Source organism: Periplaneta americana, chromosome 8 (assembly GCF_040183065.1).
Source record: "Periplaneta americana isolate PAMFEO1 chromosome 8, P.americana_PAMFEO1_priV1, whole genome shotgun sequence".
NCBI lineage: Eukaryota > Metazoa > Arthropoda > Insecta > Blattodea > Blattidae > Periplaneta > Periplaneta americana.
Window position 1 is genome coordinate 88,186,469 of NC_091124.1, and position 22,276 is coordinate 88,208,744.

General features: G+C 37.9%; 1 protein-coding gene across 3 annotated transcripts in view; it reads left to right on the forward strand.

Annotated features, from left to right (window-relative positions):
- Positions 1-7,526: 7,526 nt before the first annotated feature.
- Klp3A (kinesin-like protein 3A) overlaps positions 7,527-22,276 on the forward strand; it is a 177,403-nt gene continuing 162,653 nt past the window's right edge. The window contains exons 1-2 of one of the 3 annotated variants that reach the window (XM_069833219.1): positions 7,527-7,544; positions 20,721-20,952. In XM_069833219.1, coding sequence (XP_069689320.1) covers positions 20,721-20,952 — 232 coding nt within the window. In that variant the 5' untranslated portion in view covers positions 7,527-7,544. Of the gene's footprint in view, positions 7,545-7,770; positions 8,039-20,720; positions 20,953-22,276 lie in introns of those variants that run through there. The other 2 variants (XM_069833220.1, XM_069833218.1) reach the window with 2 other exon arrangements.

Sequence of the window (22,276 nt, forward strand, 5' to 3'; positions counted from 1 at the left end):
ATTAATATTTATTGGTTTCATAGTTAATTATCGCTATAATCTTGAATGAGTGAAGCGATTATAGTAAATTTCAGTTCATTTTGCACAAATAAAAATAATATTAACCTACTTCTTGCAGGTATCTTCCAGTTTATGGTGGAATTTAATATACTTCATTAAAATAATAATTTAACTTTATGCATTTAATATTTCAATAATGGAAGGAAGGTGTTAATATTTCCAAAAGAACACAACGAAAGTGTAACATATTTTGTCGTCTACTAGAAGAGAGATCTGCAATGATGAGGCGATAGTAGCGATCCTAGTGGTGGGCAACTACCTATGTTTGTATTTTTACTACATATTGAGCTTCGTGATTGTATATAGTAGACTGTGGATACACGATAAAAGCGATGAAAAAGAAAAGTACCATTTTCTTCGCTCTTGTCGTTTATATGATCTCTGATTAACATGATATTAATCTGTATAATTACCGGTGGTTGTCGATATATCCGAATATTAATCGATTTATTATTATTTCGGCATATTAAATTAATTATTGTAGATATTGGCAAATTGATCAGTTGTGTATTTATTGGTTATATGTTATGTGATCGCAACAACCAATCACAACAGAACCGAATTTATACTATCTTTGGGATGAGAAACTGGTTTAATATTGTACGTATTTAACTTATATTATCCTTGAACTTAGCAGCTGATATTTCCTATAATTCTTCTTTCATTAAGTGAAAGCATAGAATATCTTCTACTGATAAATAAAAATGTTCGCTTCTCGCGTCCTCGTTACTCCGATATGAACACTTGATTCTTTGATAATACCAAAGCGTCGCTAGATCGTTTCTTTTACCGTTTATCGTTTACGTACCCTTGTGGCCGTGTGCACCATTCTCGATCATCTAGCCCGTTTATCAGCAATCACGGAAACATGGTTAAAGCCTGGTTCAGACGGTGCGTGTTTCTGTGATGGATTCCAAGGTCGCTAGCAGGTTGGGTGCCGTGGTAGCTACGGTGCTGGGCAACGAGCACAGAATGCATTCGTTGGTGCTGGGTTCCGTGGTGGCTGCGATGATGGTTTTCGTTTGAAGTATTACAAACTCTCTGGCTGGATCCCAGTTTGGAAGTTTCAAAATCTGAAATTTCCAGTTTCGGTTAATTTTGAGATATAAACTCAGAACTTTAATGAATCAGTACTGAGATGGAAAACGAAGGTCAGTAGGCCTAATAGAATCATACAATTTCATCAAAGTTACAATTAACTCCGTCTAATGGAGCTCATTGCTTATCCTATAAAAATATAGCTAGAGCTAGTGAAAAATTAGATATGAGAATAAATTTCTAGCTTGAGTGTCAGGAAAAAAGAAGAGAGTCGTTCGAAAAGTAAGAGCTCGTAGATGATAAGGTAAAGGTAAAAATAGCCCCTTACCCGCCATGAAGTTTCTTGTGGGGCAAGGAGGTAGAATTCTATATTTTTTTTATCTCTACACTAGAATGAAGTTATGATCGGACCACTCTCCGTCCATCTTTTTACCACGGGAAAACCCGGTACTAAATTTTATAGGAGGCTAAGTGAACCTCGGGGCCGTTCTAACAGTTTCGGCAACGAGATAATTCCCTCACCAACTGGAATTGAACCCAGGACCTTCCAGTTCGGTAAGACAGAAACAAAAAGTAAAAATATAATGTATTACATCTAAGTGTTACAGACATTAACGAAAAAAAAAAACAGTTATTATCAGTGTCTATATTTGACAATTGTAATACAAGAAACTTTAGGCTTACTCAGTTATAATTCACAAAGTAGTGGTTTGTAAAGCATAACTTATTTATATGATTTTTATACAGTATTTGAAGAAAAAAATTGCAGTAATTTCGAAACAACAAGAAACGAAGAAGCATTTCATTTTACATAGTAAATACTAATCACTTTAAAGTGATAGACCCTACTCTTTCATTGTTCGTCAAGCATTATTATTTACTGTGTCCATTAATGCACAAATGTTGAAGAAAATAGCCTATTATACTCCAAATCAATTACATGCAGTAGGACATTGTGAAGTTTTTACACTGAAATTATTTCTTTGTGTATGTCAATATAAATTAATATTCATATTAATATTAATAAATATAAATTAAGCTTAGAATTTAAATTCACATATAGTTTATTTGAAAACGTTGAGAGCAAGTATCGAAAAGTTGGGAGCGTTACTAAAAAAAATTAAAAGAGTGGTTCACAAGCTATGAAGCGACTATATTCTCTTCATGTCAGATTTAAAGATTTATTAATATAAGTATATTGAATTAATATTGTGACGTGAGATGGAAAATTTGCCATTATATATTTTTACAGAAAATTTTTCCACCTTGCAAATAGTTGTTTTCTTCTCTCCTTACAACCTCAAGAGCCTCACATGTATTCCTTACTATATTCCTGTGTATTCAGCGTAATGCTCTGTAATGTCGCTTCTATATACGACTACTAATTGAACATTAACATTTTCTCCGACAGAACATCGAATAAATTCCTCTTCTCATTCTGTACGAAACGTTCTTTCCTGTTCGTAGAGAGACAGAGGGTTTGTAGAGCGACATGGTACCGACACTGATACCTTCAGTACGTGAGCGAGACAGAGAGCAATGTACAGGAAATTCCCCTTACCAGTATGAATGACTTTGATTACACGATGCAATCACGATACCCAGTTTGTTCACTGCTGATCTACATGAAACAATAACTGCGGTCTCTATGGAGACGATGCATGACAACAATAGCAATGCCGTTGCTATGTTACATACGTTCTGAATACTAAGAAAAATGTTCCGTTCGTTCAGAAGAGCGGTAAAATATTTTTCGCATAACAGAAGACTACTTGATATCGGAGCAACATCAATCGGAGTAGGGTCCCTGATAGGCACAGGATACGGAATATATAAAATCATCACCGGCGAGAAACGCATTAGTCCTCAGGGGCCCTATCCCAAAGACATCCTATTCAAGGATAGGCATAGGCGCCCGAAACTGCGAGAGGAGGACCTGAATTCACCATCTGAGCAAGAAATCAAGGTCACCGACTACTCTAAATATCTACCTCGACAACCAGAGGAAGGACAAGAGCCAGGCCAGAGTGGTCAGGGCGGGCAGTTGGCAGGAGAAGAAACCCCACCGCCAATCTTTATTCCTCATAGCAAGAGAAACACCGGCCACTTTGTTGTTGTGGAGGGGGGTGAATTGAAAAGGGTATACTCGGAAGAACTAGCTCCAGAAATTCCCGAAGAACAGGGCCGAGATGCAAAGAAGGGGAACGATGACCCGTCCTCGCCCCCTCCCTCAGCCCCTCAACAATAAGGTATGATTTTACACTTTCAACTTACAGTATAACTTATATATATATATATATATATATATATATATATATATATATATATATATATATATATATATATATATATATATATACATATGGCATGTATGGCAATAATCGCTGAAATTATGGAACTCAAAGAAAACTATTCCCACGCTGCAAATACTCAGAATCTCCCTGTCCTCGAGACTAACAAAATGAACTCTTATGAAATCTGATAGAACGCCGTGGCAGTTAATGGCAATTCTCTCATTAACATAAATTCAGATCGTGGAGTTACCATACTAACCTGCAAATTACTCCTTTCTTTAAAGAGTACCTTTAAAAATGTACTTTTACTGCAGATGTTGTTTTTATTCGGTGCTTTAGTAAAATGAAAACATCAAGATAATGCGTTGAAGAAAACTGTACCACACCGCAAATCTTCACGATCTTTCTGCTGAAAAGTAAACTGCCCCAACTAGGATTGGTGCACGGGAAGGCCAGGTGCCAGGGTGCCAGATTTGACGTTCGCGTATGTTCTCTGTACAGGTTATCGTCTCCCGCCTTGTCGCTCTGGGTGCCGTGTCCTATGCCGCCGCTCCCGCCGTCTTAGCCGTCCCCATTGGTGTGGCCACCTCCGTGTCCAGCCAGTACCACGCCCAGGACACACTGAGACAGTACAGCTACGGCTACTCCGCCGGCCCATCTGCCAAGACCGAGACCCGCACCGCTGACGGCATCACTCGCGGAGGCTACTCCTACATCGATGGACACGGCCTCGTGCTACGTCTCCTATCCCGTCAACGGCTTCCGAGTGGCTGCCACAAACCTTCCCGTCGGTCCTTCCGCTCCTGCTGCCCCCGTCGCTCCCGTCATCCACGGCGCCCCCGCCGTCGTGGCCGCTCCAGTTCACTACGCCGCCGCCTACGCCATCCCCGCTGTTCACGCTGGAGTGCCCCTCGACACCACCACGAAGTAGCTGCCGTCAAGACCGCCCACTTCGCCGCCACCGCCGTCGTGGCCGCTCCAGCTCACTACGCCGCCGCCTACGCCATCCCCGCTGTTCACGCTGGAGTGCCGCTCGACACCCCCGAAGTAGCTGCCGCCAAGACCGCCCACTTCGCCGCCCACGCCGAGGCTCCTGCTCTGCAGGGCCGCAAGAAGCGTAGAGTTGCCGCTTATGCCGCCCCTGCCGCCGTTGCCACTTATGCCGCTCCCGCTGCCTTCGCCGCCCCCGTCGCCGTTGCCGCTCCCAGCTTCGGCTACCCCAACGTCTCTGCCCACGCTCTCCCGTTGCCGTCGCCGTCGTTGAGCCCGTGAGGAGCTTCGGATACTCAACCGTCTCCGTCCACGCCGACCCCGTCGTCGTTGCCGCCCCCCCTCCCGTCGTCACTGTTACCCACGCAGCTTCTTTCTCGTTGAGTGTGTACATATAGTTATAATAAAATTTATTCTTATTTTGCAGCATTATGTATTACAAAGAAACAAAAATGTAAAAAAAAAGGTATGGAATATACATGCAATAAAATTGTTGTGCTATAAGAGAAAAAGGTTGTACCTTAATTATTATCTCTACCTTCCCATTGTTGGCTTCAAAACTGCATATGCATACATACATACATTCAGTACATGCATATATACATACAGTACATATATATATACAGTACATACATACGTACAGTACATACATACATACATACATACATACATACATACATACATACATACAGTGCATACACATATACATACAGTACATACATACTTACAGTACATAAATACAGTACATACATATATACATACAGTACATACATACAATACATAGGCCTACATACATACATGCATACATATACATACAGTACATACATACATACATACATACATACATACATACATACATACATGCATACACACATACTAGGTGGCATTGGCGGAGGGAGAAGCTGCACACCTGCAACAGAGCACGGGCTGGAGAGAAGATGTACGTGTGCAGGCGAAGGACCACTTAAGTGCAATAGTCACATACACACACACATGGCGGATGAGTGAGTTCGTTATACTGGTGACAGACTACAGTTACAGTCGCGCAACTTCAACCTTTTTTTGCCAACATTGACGACACTAGCGCTCAAGCTGCAGGCAAGGCACTGGTCATAGTGTTGATACAGCCAGCACGTGCTTTAAATGTATGCGAGACGTTATAATAACGTTTTAATCATGAGTCGGAATAAAGGCAATGTGTGCAATGACGAAAATTGCAGTAACAAGTTTAAATCTCCGAATTTGTCGTTCTTCAGATTCCCTAAAGACCAAGAGAAAATCATAACTCAGTCATAACCTATAATCCATGCTGTAGGTAGCCTACGTATTGTGTTCTATAAAACATTTATTAGTTATCAGATACCTATTTGTATGACAGGAAGGAGAGTTTAAACAATAACAAAGCAAATACCTGTTACAGTATATTATTGTTTTCCAGAGATCATGTGTAAATGTGTAACCATTCCGATTTTGGATAATGTATCTACAGTTTTTAATGCAAGTAATTCCATAATTTTTGTAGGCCTATTCGTTTTTTTTTTATATTTTTCAAAAGTTGAATGTTATATTGCATTCAAGTAGGGATTATGGTGTTAATTTTTCAAGAATTCAAGGCGTATTACAATTCTTTTACAAATTATTCATTTCTTGCATAAATCCAGACTATGTCGATAAATTTCTGATGTGTTGGTGTAGATTCATGTGGCAGACGTATTAAGTTCCCAAGAAATAAAAGAGCCTTTTTTAAATCAATGTAAAAAGTATCTTTTCTGTAATAACTTGCATGACTCTTATTGGTGTTTATTTTACATTTCCAGTGATTATTTGAACCGTTCAGAGCAGAAGTGGTGTAAGTCAAAATTAGGTAATGCGGTTTAAAGTAAAAATTCTGTAAAATACAGCGCAAAGTAGCAATTAATATAACCTTCATGCTATTCACTGACTAATAATAGTTTAAATAAACTCAATATTAACTGCTACTTTGCGCTGTAATTTACATAATCATTACTCTTTTTTGACTTACACCACTTCTGCTCTGAAAATAAAATTAGGCCTACATTCTCTGACTTAATTGAAGTTACAATTTTTTCAACAAAATTGTGTGTTCATTTATTTGTTCTCACCTACGTCATATTAACAGTAAGTGCATGTAATTTACGTATTATAGAGTAGGATAAGTTGAAATTAAACTTATGTGTGAAAACTGGAAATGTAATGTAAATTGCGGTAAAATTGCCATAAAAATTTAAACCACAATATGAGCCCTGTTTGTGACTCAAAATAATAAAGGAAATATCGGTTCTTAAGAAATCGAAAAATAATGAACTTCATAAATCAATGTCTGCCATATTGAGGTTCAAATCCTTCCTTTTTTATTTGAAGTTTACTTCAGTGGCCGAGTTTACCCCAATATGCGGTATGAAAAATAGTTAATTTCTCAGGGAAAAGGGAGAGTTCACCATGCGATGTACCCTACAATTTTGAAGCTACTAATTTTGACTCTTCTCACAGGAGATATAGAGTTCCAATGATTCATAAATATATTTAGGAATCAATTGAATTAACCGTCCACGTACGAACAATTATATTATTTCAAACCATGATACATGATCAGGGCCAGGATTCAGTTATAAGGAGCAGAAAGAATTACGTTTATTCCCAGCTTCTGAAACTTGTAGATTAACTGTGTGTGAAATTCTTCAAGGATTCTAAGATAAAATTAATACACTTACTGTAGAGCATAAAAATATAAAATAAATTACGCAAAACCCTTTTTCTAATGTGTTATCATATGTCGTGTGCATACTTTTAACTTGCCTGCCGCTAGAGGGCTACTGTCGCGCCAGCTGTCAAAAAAAAAAAACAATGAACAAACATCAAAAGAAAGTATGAACTTAGGTGTTGTCCAGGATGGAAACAAACATATTCGTGTGTACATAGAGAAAATTCTTTCCTCTATGGTAATTTTGCTGTTGACCAGACGGGATGTAGTGGATCATCCAACGAGTACAGAATGCATTCTGTGCTCGTTGGGGTCACCACACCACATTTTCCGACCGCGATTACTACTGTAGTCTGTCACCAGTATAAGGATTGTGAAACGGGCCCCTGGCATTAGAAAACAACAACAACATATTTCAACTGTCTATGTACGCATAAGTAGTAAGTTTGAGCTTCGTGACTGTATATACTAGACTGTGGTCTGCCTTAAGACTGTATTAGATCACGATTACTGTGGCGCACAGTCTGTTGTTACTAGTAATCAGAGCGCTCAAAGTGGCTAGCAACTACCGCGAGAATTGCAAAAAAGAATGCCTAGCTTCGTGACTGTACTCTGTGTCTTTGTTGTTTGTTATACTCTGTGACTTTTTTTAAATTTGTATTTCCGGTGTTTTGTGTGGCGGACAAATTTGTAACTTGTGTTCGTATGGGACTAACGGTTTTTGCGGTTCATGTCAATTTTATTATGAAGTATTTTATAGTTTTGTAAAATAGTAGTGAATATTTTTATTTGTGAAATTTGAGGTAGTTTGAATAAATATGCTTCATGCCTAAATATGCTGCAGTGTGTGTCGCAGAAGTACGGAATTACTGAATAGTTTTCAGAGTGAAGCACTGAAGGCATAACTATAGCCTATGCCTATTTATTAATGACGGTAAGATAAATTCGCGATGTGTGTTGTTAATGCTATTATTGTTTATTTCGATGTTTAATTGCTAAATATATTTTATACTGTATTTTTTCGTTCAAATATGTGTTCCGTTATGTACATAATTTGCAAAAGATCTTTTGTACTGTTAGCTATTTTTGTTTTTCTTAGCAAGGGATTAATTTTCAATGTTGATTTCGATCTAATTTTAAGGATTACGGGTACTTATTTGTTTTGTAATGTTAATTTGCAATATTGTGGCTTGCGAAGGGCTATACTAACGTCTATAACATTGAATATAATTTTTCACTTGAAAATAATAAATGCCATTGAAACTTTACTAGTTTAAACCTAGTAAATTCCAACCTTGTGCACAGAAAATAAATTATTGGCACTGAAAAGTGCCTATTCGTAAATATAATGATGCGCATTCGACAAACGCAGACAAATCTGCTCTTTTTAGTATTTTAAGACATAATTTGGTAGGTGCAATCCATGTTCTAAAATTTTCCCTTATTTTTAAAAATAATACCTAGTAGGCCTATTATCACATTAAACATGTTGACATTCAAATATGTAAAGTAAAATTGGACTAAGTTAGGCTATACAAAAAAAAATTATTTTATACCACATTTCATTAGTCCTTCAGTACAAAGTTAACGTATAAGTAAAATGGCAATTTTCTGGCATTACAAACTTTCATAATGTTTAAATCGCATTATTAATTCGATAAGAACATATTATATTCATTGCAGTTTTATTTAAGCTGTTATTCGTGATAGTGGATATTTCTCATCATTGTTAGAATCATCTCTTATTGTTATAATACTTCACATCAGTATCACTTTAGCTCTCTCTTTTGTTTCTTTACAAAAATGCAGTTAAGGTACATTTTACATGCACTAACAATGTTGCTTTTTAACTTCCAACTGTATATTTTACAGCCCTTGAAGAGAACCAAATATGGAACATTAATAAATAACATAACTTAAAATTGAATTTTGACGTAGATAGTGTAGGCTACTTTTTTTTTGTTTGTCAACACAGCATTTAATTATATTAATATTATTTAACGTATTTAATGTACCTTCCATTCACAGCAGATTGGGTAAATTTTTACACTAGCTTTACCAAAGGAAGGCGGACAGCAAGAAAGGGCACATTCTTAGACAAATGTGAATATAGGCCTATGGAAGACACATATGAAAAGCCTAAACTAACCTAATCTACTGGTTGTTCAGTTCAAAGTGTGTCATGGCTCGCTGTATGCCATCATGTGGCTAGTCAATGAGCCTAGAGAATTCAATCTTCCTACACTTTCGCAAAGGTGTATTACTTATCTGCCAGAGAGATTGCCTAGCAAGTACGGCGTTCATTCTGAAGAATACTTGCCGATACGTATGGTAACGCCGGTAGTGGCAGGAATGTGAACTGTTTCGAAACATGTACTGAGGTGAGTCTTTTCTTACTGTCGGGATTTGGGGAGAGGGTTAAGACGATTACTTACGTATTTGTTGAAATTAACTTCGACGGTCAACATGGACACGGAGCATTTGATTTGTATTGTGGAATGTTGCCGTAAGCAACTGATGATAAACATCCTGCGTACGACTTGGTCGCGCAAAACACAGTTCGAAAGAGGTTATGGTAGCACACAGACTGTACAGACCGCCATCTGTTTCTACGACATTCAAGTTATACCATACACGTTTTCAAGTTCAGATTGAATGCCTTGATTAATAGGCAACTTCTCTGACACAAAAGCTGAAACTTGCTTCAAATCGCTGACTCATCAACAGTGATGTCATGACACACTTTGAAATGAACACTCAGTATAACTGATGAGTAGGCCTATATGCAAGGCGTATCAAAAGCCTAAACTAACCAAACCTAACCTGTCAGATTCCTGCACCTCTGTTGGCCTCCACGTTCATAGCAACTTTCGATAATTTTTTTTTATAAAATTAGCATCTACACTAAATTCCTTTTTGTTCGTGATATATGTGACTCAACTAAGCTACATTTGTACCTTAATATGGTAATACAATAGTAGAGAAAAACCTCAGATTATGTATATGTTACTTGTTTGTACTACTGAGTTGACAATAGAATATTAATCATGAACAGTACAAGCTTGCATGATATATGATGACAACCTATGTAAAGCAAGGTCAAGAATTTACTGAGTTTGAGCATAGCCGTGTGTGCATGCACAGGTTTGATGGCACGTTTTCTCGACAAAATTTATTCAGAACTCCTTGTTTTGACTTGGGTAATACGCACAAACTAGTAAAATTGAGTGGAAAGCAATAAGTTTCATTTTATCTAGTTAGTACTTAACGACTTCAAGGTACAGTATGTCTTGGGTAAATTTCAATGTACAGTATAGTTGACAGGAGGTGACTGAGGTTGGCGTGTTTGTTTTAATGTTCCTTGTATAGAAGCGTAGTGATATATTAGCAAGTTGGTTTGTCATTTTATCTTGTTCTTTCAGGAAGGCAGGTACATTAGTGTTAGTGTCTGATCATGGTGATTGTGTTTCACTGTTTTACTCTACTGATGTATATTTATGTAAATATTGCGAGTTAAATGTTGTTAGGTTAGGTTAGATTAGAAGATAGCTAAGTGACGTGAGGCCGACGAATATTACAAGGTTAGAGTAGATAGTTAAGTGCTGAAAGACTGAGGTCTGTGACAAGGCTAGGGTCGGTTAGGTGACGGATACCAAAGTGACAGGTAATCGAGGACTGTGACGAGGTTAGGGTGGGTTAGGTGAGGGGGTAGGTACCAAAGTGACAGGTGACCGAGGACTGTGACAAGGTTAAGATGGCTTAGGTTGTAGGATGCTAAAGTGATAGGTGACTGAGGACTGTGACAAAGTTAGGTTGGGTTAGGTGGGGGGATACCAAAGTCACAGGTGACCGAGTATTGTGACAAAGTTAGGGTGGGTTAGATGAGAGGATACCAAAGTGATAGGTGACCGAGGACTGTAACAAAGTTAGAGCGGGTTAGGTGAGGGGATACCAAAGTGACAGGTGATCGAGGACAGTGACAAAGTTAGGGTGGGTTAGGTGAGAGGGGATATTAAAGTGACAGGTGACCGAGGATTGTGACAAGGTTAGAGCGGATAGGTAAGTGCTGGGAGACGAAGGCCTGTGACAAGGCTAGGTTGGGTTAGGTGAGGGGATACCAAAGTGGCAAGTGACCGAGGACTGTGACAAGGTTAGGGTGGGTTAGGTGAGGGGATACCAAAGTGACAGGTGACCGAGGATTGTGACAAGGTTAGAGCGGATAGGTAAGTGCTGGGAGACTAAGGCCTGTGACAAGGCTAGGTTGGGTTAGGTGAGGGGATACCAAAGTGACAAGTGACCGAGGACTGTGACAAGGTTATGGTGGGTTAGATGAGGGGATACCAAAATGACAGGTGACTGAGGACTGTGACAAGCTTAGGGTGGGTTAGACAAAAGAATACCAAAGTGATAGGTGACCGAGGACTGTGACAAGGTTAGGGTGGGTTAGGTGAGGGGATACCAAAGTGACAGGTGACTGAGGATTGTGACAAGCTTAGGGTGGGTTAGACGAGAGAATACCAAAGTGATAGGTGACCGAGGATTGTGATAAAGTTAGGGCTGGTTAGTGAGGGGATACAAAAGTGATAGGTGACCGAGGACTGTGACAAGGTTAGGTGAGAGGGGATACTAAAGTGACAGGTGACCGAGTACTGTGACAAGGTTAGGGTGGGTTAGATGAGAGGGGATACTAAAGTGACAGGTGACCGAGGACTGTGACAAGGTTAGAGTGGATAGGTAAGTGCTGGGAGGCTAAGGTCTGTGACAAGGCTAGGTTGGATTAGGTGAAGGGATACCAAAATGACAAGTGACCGAGGACTTTGACAAGGTTATGGTGGGTTAGATGAGGGGATACCAAAATGACAGGTGACTGAGGACTGTGACAAGCTTAGGGTGGGTTAGACAAAAGAATACCAAAGTGATAGGTGACCGAGGACTGTGATAAAGTTAGGGTGGGTTAGGTGAGGGGATACCAAAGTGACAGGTGACCGAGGACTGTGACAAGGTTAGGGTGGATTAGGTGAGAGGGGATATTAAAGTGACAGGTGACCGAGAACTCTGACAAGGTTAGGGTGGGTTAGGTGATAGGGGATACTAAAGTGACAGGTGATCGAGAACTGTGACAAGGTTAGAGTGGATAGGTAAGTGCTGGGAGACCAAGGTCTGTGGCAAGATTAGGGTGAGTTAGGTGATGGGATATCAAAGTGACAGGTGACCTAGGATTGTGACAATGTTAGAGTGGATTAGATGGAGGTAATGCTAAGTGACATGAAGCCAGGGACTGTGACAAGGTCGGAGTGGGTTAGGTAATGTGTTAGCTATGTGACAGGCGACTGAGAACTCTGACAAGTTTATAGTTATTTATTATTGCTTTCCACTCAGTTTTAGTATTTTGTACATATTCTCCAAGTCAAATCAGGGAGTTCTGAATAATTTTGTTGAGTTTTTAATATTCAACTCTGAAATTGGAAAATTGTTTCAATAGTACTTGTTTATAACCTGTGGGGAAAAAATACTCAGTCTCAATCTTCAAATGATTATGAATAGACTAGGTTTCCTGCACATCAGCCTAAAAGGCTTATTGTGCGTCGCTATTGGAATGGACACTAGCATTGTCTTCCAAAATCTGTTCCTTTGACCAGCAACAGGTACTTGCAAAAATAATTGGAATGTTAAACAAACTGCCCTCTCCTTCAAAAATTGTCTGAAAATGTTTTCAGTGATTGTGGTAAGAAACTTTGAACTTAAAATTTATTACGAAGAAATAATGTTTAGGATAGCCTACTATACACAAATAAAATTTTAACTAGGCTATAACAGTTTTTGTCCATTGTCCTAGAAATTACCAAAGTCGAAATATGAAGTTACTGCTAACACTTAGGCTACAAATCGGGAAAATGCAGTGCCAGAATGTAAACCTGTTCCCATTTTGAACCAGTGATAAAAATAAGATAATTGTGAATAATTTCGAGGGAAAAATTGTTCCGGGGCCGGGTATCGAACCCGGGACCTTTGGTTAAACGTACCAACGCTCTTCCAACTGAGCTACCCGGGAACTCTACCAGACACCGATCCAATTTTTTCCTCTATATCCACAGACCTCAAAGTGGGCTGACAACCGTCAAGCAACCGACATTGAGTGCACACTGACTCTGTGTGACTTAAATTGTGGTTTTCTGTTAACGAACAGTGACGTGTATTATGCAAATCCAGCTTTCAGGTATAACTCCCTATGAAGTTGATTTGAATAATTTCGAGGGAAAAATTGTTCCAGGGCCGGGTATCGAACCCGGGACCTTTGGTTAAACGTACCAACGCTCTTCCAACTGAGCTACCCGGGAACTCTACCAGACACCGATCCAATTTTTCCCTCTTTATCCACAGACCTCAAAGTGGGCTGACAACCGTCAAACAACCAACATTGAGTGCACACTAACTCTGACTTAAATTGTGGTTTTCTGTTAACGAACAGTGTCTGGTAGAGTTCCCGGGTAGCTCAGTTGGAAGAGCGTTGGTACGTTTAACCAAAGGTCCCGGGTTCGATACCCGCCCCTGGAACAATTTTTCCCTCGAAATTATTCAAATCAACTTTACAGGGAGTTATACCTGAAAGCTTGATTTGCAAGATAATTGTGATTCTGAACTGGCAAAATTTATGTTAGGTTAGGTTCAGTTCCGGGGGTCTTTAAGGAGTTTTGAAGGCCTCCTGCACGTCAGCCTAAAAGGCTTATTGTGCGTCCCCATTGGAATGGACACTAGCATTGTCTTCCAAAATCTGTTCCTTTGACTAGCAACAGTATTTCGGCTCCAACATTAGTGTCCATTCCTAAATCTTCCCTTGTTATGGAAAGGGAAAATCTTTTCCTTTCTAGGAATGGACAGTCAAACAGGATATGTGAGGCAGTCTCTTTCTCCTGTTTAGACATTCGACAGATGGGTTCCTCTTTATATAGTCCCACTGTGTGTAGGTGTTTCCTGAAGTGACCATGACCAGTAATTAATGCAACTACGCTTCTCATTCCTCTTCTGTCCAATTTGAGCAGAGCTGAGAAGAGAGAGTTGTTTGGACCTAAGACCAGTTTCTTGGCCAGTTTTTGTCGAGGGTAGGATTGCCACCTAATTTGGTGTCTTCCCTTAATCCATGTCTTAACCAAGGTTTTGGCAGTGGGTAAACTGATTCCAACCACGGGTTCAGGTCCAACAAAGAGTATCTCTCTAAAAACCTATATTTTACAACATATAACAATACATGGTATTCTGTCAGTAAATACAGAATCACAACTGAATTGAACAGATTACAATATCTGTTTGTTCACTTCTAGATAAATAAGATGTAAGTAGCAGTTGCCCTTGCATTCTGGGAAGCTTTCTTGGGGAAGAATGCAGTTGTGTTGACATTATATTCATAACACTTTCCCTTTACTAAGTGTAAATGATAGGGTACGATCTATGGTTGATCTATTCCATCGAAACCCATACTGATATTCTAGTTCTCTTTCTGCAAAATTTTGCAGTCTTCTAGCCAATACTTTAGAGAAGATCTTATATGCTACATTTAACAGGGATATTTCACAGTAATTGCTGCAGACCAGCTTGTCATTCTTTTTGTAAATGGAGCATATCACTGCCACATTTCATTTTTCCAGTATCTCTTCTCTTTCCCATATATCTCGAATCAGATATTTATATGACTACTCAACTCCTCTCCATCATATTTAAAAAGTTCTGTTGGAATTCCATCCTCACCCTGTGCCCTGTTATTCTTCATTAGCTGGATTGCTTGCTCCACCTCCTCCAGAGTCACTTTTGGCACTCTCATCTTTCTCCTCGCCTTCCATTAGGTTATCTCTTTCCTCCATCTGTTCTGGTGTTTCTTCTTCAGTGGCGTTCAGGAGGTCTTCAAAATACTCCACCCATCTTTCCATTATACCACATTCATCTCCTATCTTGTGACCATTTTTATCTTTAGAATATGTTGTTCTCAGTTGGAGCTCTTTCATGATTTCCCTGGTTCCTTGGAACATGGCCCTTGTCTCCATTTTACTCTGCACTTCTCCTTTTTGTTCTAATTTCGCTTTCTCCCGCTGCCTCTTCTTATTTATTACTTTCTTGACCTTTTTTCTTTATTGTTGAAAATTCTTTATGCTCGCTCTTGTAACTTTTTGCTGCAACATCTCCCTTGCCCTATTTCGTCTAGTAACAGCTGCATGACACTCATTGTACCACTCTGTTCTTTTTTCATCTTGTTTAAAGCCCATTGTATCTGTCATTGCCGATTCCAAGGTTTTCTTCAGCATCTTCCACCTCTGTGTTACAGACACATTATCTAATTCTTTCTCCTGCCCTCTAAGAATATCACTGTTTTCCTATATCTTTCCTTCATCTCATTATCACTACTCAGTGCCTGTACATCCAATTTCTTCAAAATCACAGGTCTGCAAATCACACCCCATCACTACAAGTCTATATTAGATTTGAAATTAGAATGAACTTTTGAATTGATGTTATTGGCTGAAGTTTCAACTTTCAACCATAATAAGCTGCTGTTTGGCAATGTTATCCAATTGAATTGGTTAGAGTCAGATAAAATGTTTTCTAACTGGAGTTCCATATATAAAAATACTAGTACTGCAGAACTATAAAATATCACCTTTGAACTTATTTTCATCACGCTGACCCATGATAATGTTAATAAGCTTACTCATTAATGATTTAGCTTTTACAGGAATGTAGCATTGCAGTTTCCTTTCCTCCAATTTTTCTTTCAGTTCATTTGCACAGATAGTTCCTTCAGTTTTTAATACCGTCTTATGGAACAACTGCACTGTTACATACAGAAACCACATGTACACTGGTGCAGTAGTGTCTTTAAAGAAGTTTTTCATAACTGTAGGAGATTGTTCTTGTAATATGAAGTAAGGACATTATTCTTGTGACATGAAGTAAGATTTGAGTCCATCAAAAACATTTTGAACTCTTTCCAATGCTGGTTGCATACACAAGAATTTGGTTTTACTGTGAGAAAGCACTTTCTTGCACTATACAGCAGTGAATTCACAAAATTCTTTCAATTGTGTAACTCTTACCGTGGAAGTACTTAAATAACTTCATTAAAATTAACTCAAAATCAATAGGGTAACTTATCTGATTACCGGTATGTCTATAAGCAGTTGTTTGCAATGTGAGCTCCACAATCAACTCCAGCAAGTTCCCTATTTGATTCTGATTGCAGTTTTGTATGTATATTATTCTTTCCTCCTCTACAAACACCGCCTAAGTTGGAATTTACATTGTCTGCACCACAGTAACACACAATCTTACTTGATAGGTTTTTTTTAATTACATCCATTAGGTATTTACTACCATGTTTTGTGGGTCCCTATCACCACGGCATGGCGCGTCCTCAGGTTGCGGATAGAGGAGACGGCCTCCATATATGGAGGGTAGCTGCGAATATATTGAATAAGCAGTCGTGGACAGCCAATAAGGGGTGGTCCTCCAGCTTGGGGGTTGGGCGAAGGGCTAACAACCCATCACCGTAAAAAGCAGCTTGTTACGAAACCAAACAATAAGCCTTGAAATGGGACTGATTCTCTGGCACAACCACAGCAAAGGAATAAGGTTATGAATCTTGCTCAGGATAGGGACCGGGCGTATATGAGGGCGGCAATGAACCTCCGGGTTCCTTAAAAGCCATAAGTAAGGTATTTACTAAGGAGTTCCTATGTTCCACCAGTCACTTCACCAAATTCAATTGATTTCATGTGAACCACAGTCTGGTCTGAAACATCTTATTGTTATTGGAACAAGTTTTAATAATTCATTCCTTTTAGAACAATTCATAGAAACAGATACAAATTGAGTGTCGGAAACTTGTTTATTTATCAACTGAGTTGTGAAGGTTTCAGTAACATTGATAATCAATGCTTCCATTTTCATTCTAGCAACATAAACTTAGGATCATACATTTTAAAATAATTTTGAAGTACAATTGGAAGTCTTGAAACTTAGAGCATGTATAGCAGTGTGATATGCGGACGTTAATTCCTTAACAGATAATTTGTCATTAGTTACAGTTCACTTTTTTTTTAATGCATTTAAAGCTTCAGATTCACTGATGTTTCTCTCAGCTGTCTTATTTATTTTTTTTAATTCAAATGATCTTGAATATTTCCACGTCCTTTATGTTGCATTGAAAATTCTCCTTGGCATTTTTTACACCTCACTTTATCTGTTCCATTCACAGTAACCAAATATGGAAATTCTTCCTTCAAATCTTTATTAAACAAATCCTTTTTTTTTTTTTTCTTTCGACTTTTCGACTGTTACCATTACACATAAACCGAATAATGACACAGGTACATAGCATGAACTGACCTCGACCTCGAACATCAAAATGGTACATCAGTACAGGTATAGTGAGTACATTTACTTGTACCAGTGTGCAGTGGTGAAATAAAAATGTGGGGATGTAACATGCACGGTGCACATGAGAATGATGCAATCAGTGATTCATACTATGCTTCAAAGGCTCTATGCATCTGACAAGGGATGTCCAAACATTTCACTTATAAGGACTCTCAGTTTTCAAAGAGAATTGAGGACAAATTGATACTTTAATCTGCCCCTGAACCCCTGGACATGATGCAAAATCATCTTAACAGTCTGGGATGAACGAGAACTTATGGTAGCCCTATGTATACATGAAGTTTTACTGTAATTACTTCACATTTAGCACATTTCTGTTCATACATGAACAAGATTAAGTTTCCTTTTTTTATTGTGAGATGGCCTGTCACCAGGATTCATAATTCAAAATTATAAATTTCACTAAATAAAGTTTAATGTTGCTCGACATCTCTTTACTAAATCTATTTGGTTCCATTACTTTGTATTTATATATAACTCTCAGAAAGAAGGTCTGGATTATGTGATCAGAATTTATTTCTCAAGATAGCAGCCAAGATATTTCATTATGCCCTACAAGATAAAAATTATAATAAATTTAATTTCATATGTCTAGCAGCATGCTTTTTGTTCAGCAAATGTAATGACGTGATGACATAGAAAATGTTCGAAACAGAAGTGTACTGACAGCTGATTGTTGAATGTTGAATGAACAAATGAACCAAGCCACCTTGCAATTGCAATATACCAGTATGGAAAACAATGGACATGTGTATAAGAAACTGGATAATTTCCTACTTTCTACATCTTCCTTGTTAAATCTTCTTTTATTACTAAAGTAGAATGTAAAGAGCAAATACCTACAAGAATTGTTTCTTAAAGACATTTATATATATATATTTAAATTTTGTTGTGATTTTACGTTAATTACGCGAGTTTTTTGTGTCGTGTAGAAAACATTTTTTTACATGTAAAGTTCCAACCCTGTGTATAACCAAAGCATGTAGATACAGTATGCAGAATTGTCAGCTTCTGAGGGACTATAATGGGATTGGTGGAAAGGAACTGACAGATACATGGAAAAAACGAACAATGTCATAATCAAGAGTGATGTCATTATCTAATTAAATATATTACAAACTTCAGGGTTGTTTTTATTAAAACTGGTAAAGGAGTATTATCACCACGGATACAGGCATCCTTTCCTTCATTTTCAGTTGGAACAGCAATAAATTTTGCAGTAATATACTCAATTAGATCATTATCTCACCCTTAACAGAAATGTGACATTGATTTTTTTCTCTTGTATCCTTAAACTGTGAAAAGTTGCATCTGCGTAAATGAAGTAGATGTCAAACTTGTCTCTCCCAACATAAATATGAAGATGCACTTGGTAGCATTAAGCATGTCATTGATAAAGATTTGCTTTGTGTAGTGTGGTTGTTTGGGATGAAGGTACAAGTCAATTCAGTCCACTGGATTACAAACTTAAGTGTACTCACTCACAAGATCAATGGCCAAGAACTTTTGTTGTGACAATAACACTGTGGCATGTTTGATTTTCTTTTTTGGTTTTATAATTATTTTACGTTTATAATATACTCTAAATTGAATATTAATAGAGAAAAATTCTACTATACTAAAATGCAAACCTCTCGCATATGAGAATCAATAGCAGATTGCTGTGAGAAAGTAATATCAATTGCTATCCTATCCAAGTGAGAGAGACAGAGAGGGAGAGCAAAATTCATTTCCTATTGTGTTGTCACATGAACAGTGCACTACAATCTGTATCTTTAAAATAATTGTACACAGGGAACAGTTTGAGCTGAATTTATTATTTTTTTGGAGGAGGAGGTCATACTTAGAAATTAATTCTCTTCATATCTGGCAAGCTAATGAATTTCAGAATAAAATAAGTCCAAGGCCCAATTGTTTCTCTTGGTAGATATACTCCTTGCCTAGACAATTCTGTTTCGCGGAAGATATGAAGTCATTGAAGATCATATGCAAGAATTTTGTCACAAAGTATAGTCCTTTTTAAACTACAGAAGTAGTTCAAAGAGTCTGTACACTTATGACAACCTTCCATAAATCTTAATAATTTCTCAGTCAAATTCATTCCATAGAAGAGCAAAGGAAGTATATAAAGGCACTCAGAATTAGGCTATTGGATATTCCACCATGTTCTGGAACTTGAAACTCATATAAAGGTAAATTTGTACACTACTAGAGGGAGAGGAGAAAGAGCTAATGGAAATTGCTAGGAAAGAAGCATATTATGAATATTTCTAGCAGAATGAAAAGAATTGCGAACATTCAAGAGGTCTTATTTATCTAATGCATTTTGTTCCAAATAAAGTGAAATGTTCAATGTATGAACCATACAAATTGCAACTATGTTGTTGTTTAATTAACTGTATGAAGCTCACAAGTGATACCAAAAGCACCACTTATGAAGCAACTAGGTAAGGAGATAATGGGGTAGGTTGACCAGTTCCTTCCCCCCTCCATTGCATACATCACTGATTAGGTACATGTTACACTAATCAGACTCAGATGCATACAAACAATTGTTCTTCCTCTGACACATATTGTCAAGTGAGATGTAATGCCTGGTAATAGAGTTACATATCAGCCAGAAACTCTGAGGATCATTGCAACTATAATAGACGGAAATAATTTTTTTCACCATTGGCAGCAGGAATATCACGAATTGGCTGGATTAAATTTGTGTTCTTTTAGTTCACTAAAATGAAGTTTAAATGAGATGCTGTTCGTGAATAGTGACACTGTTTTATCAGTTGAGAGATTGACTTTTGTATTTTTTTATTATTTTATTTGTATAATGTTTAACATAATTTTCTCGATTTCTCCTCCCATAAGAATCTTAGTGGTGATGGTTAACACAACTTTTTTTTTTTAAATTGCTTTTGTACACAGTTTAATTGGAGTTTTATGGGCGTGTAATAAATCAGAAGTAGAAGCGTCTCTATATAACATACATATACGATGGTTTCAGAATTAATTATATTTCATTCAATCTTTAATTCATTCTCATCTCACTGTCACTCATTACCAATAAACATTTTGTTATTGTCTTTTCTTTGTTCTATTAAGTGGGTTTGGAAAGATCTGTCAGATAGCTGCAGTTTTAAATAATACCATCACTTATTCTGAGCAAACTAAGGTTGGTATGCTATATTTTTCAGATGTCAGAGAGTGCTGTTACAGTACAGGTTGCTCTTCGCATCCGTCCTCTTGTTGAGACAGAAATAGCCAGAGGCTGTCAACAATGCCTTGATACAGTTCCTAATGAGCCCCAAGTTCAGGTGCGAGGCACTGATCGGGCTTTCACCTATAATTTTGTGTTTGGTCCAAAAGACGACCAGTTGTGTATATATAATTCTGCTGTGAAGGATTTAGTCTCTAGGTTATTTAAAGGTAAGTGTAAGTTCGTCTTCAATTGTTAGTTATCCTTTGTATATTAGTGCTTCTACATATTATTTGGCTTCCTGGCAAGTATTAAACCTTCAGCATGCATTAGATTCCCGCTTGGGCTGATTACCTGCTTTGGTTTTTTTGAGGTTTTCTCCAACCCATAAGGCGAATATGAGATAATCTATGGTGAATACTTGACCACATCTCACCAAATACCATCTCGCTATCACCAATCCCATCGATGCTAAATAACCCACTAGTTGATACAATATCGTTAAATAACCAATGGAAAAAACTTTTTGTGTTAAGTACTTTGTTTTCAGTAATGTTTACTATACTAGAATTAACGAATGTTTGTACTGTACTTCTGGCAGTTAACATTATGAGTGAGGTGAGGGCACGTTGCCATAGCAATGCGCAATCAGTCCGTTCCCCTCTCACCCTGCTGCCACCAACCTTCTACAAGTATGCGAAGCGTTGCCAGTTCAACAAAATGTATGCGTGTGTTTTATGAATTGGTTGGTTAGTTATTTTATGTGTGTGTGTGTGTTTTTATCGTATCATCATATCCTCATAGAAATCGAGAATTGCTGTGTGAATGTTGTCTGGTAGTTGGTTTTTCGACTTATGTTCCTCTGTTTTCTTCATTATTAAGCCTTCCTTCCGTGCTAAATTAACAATGAGTTCTTTTCGTTTGGTTGGAAAATTGGGCAGTGTTTCAACTCGTTTTCTGCATTTTCTATAATCCTGTCTGCTTTTAAATCCATTTTTAGGCATCGCGATGTCAGTTCTTCTCAATTTGTCTCTCATCCTCTGATCTCATTTATGCTTTTTGTTCTTTGCTTTAAATTGTTCTCTTCCACTTTTAGTTTTTCTGAATGCAGCTCTTTTCTTCCTAATTCTGACTTTCTCTTCTTCTGTCCATTCTTCATATCAGTCCTACTCTATATATTGCCTAAATTGACATTGTCTTTGTGCTGATGATTTTGCCATACCAGAAACAAATCTTGTTTAATACACTGATATAGACTTAGCCTTAACAGCAACTACACGCATTCACCTTCACCAGTGTCTCGCTTATTACTGACCAAGCAGGAGAATCAAAGGAAAACGTGTCGTTATGTACTGACATTTTTGTCATGGCATTTGTACACAGAAAAACTTACTTTAGAGAAAAATGGTAAATATTTTTTTGTTTGTATTACAATGTAGATTTTGAATCTGAAAGGAATTTTTATTCCATTTCTTATTATGCTGTTTACGAAAGTATTTACATGTTGGGCGTTATGTACTGACCAGACTTGCAGAGAATAATTACATGCCATTA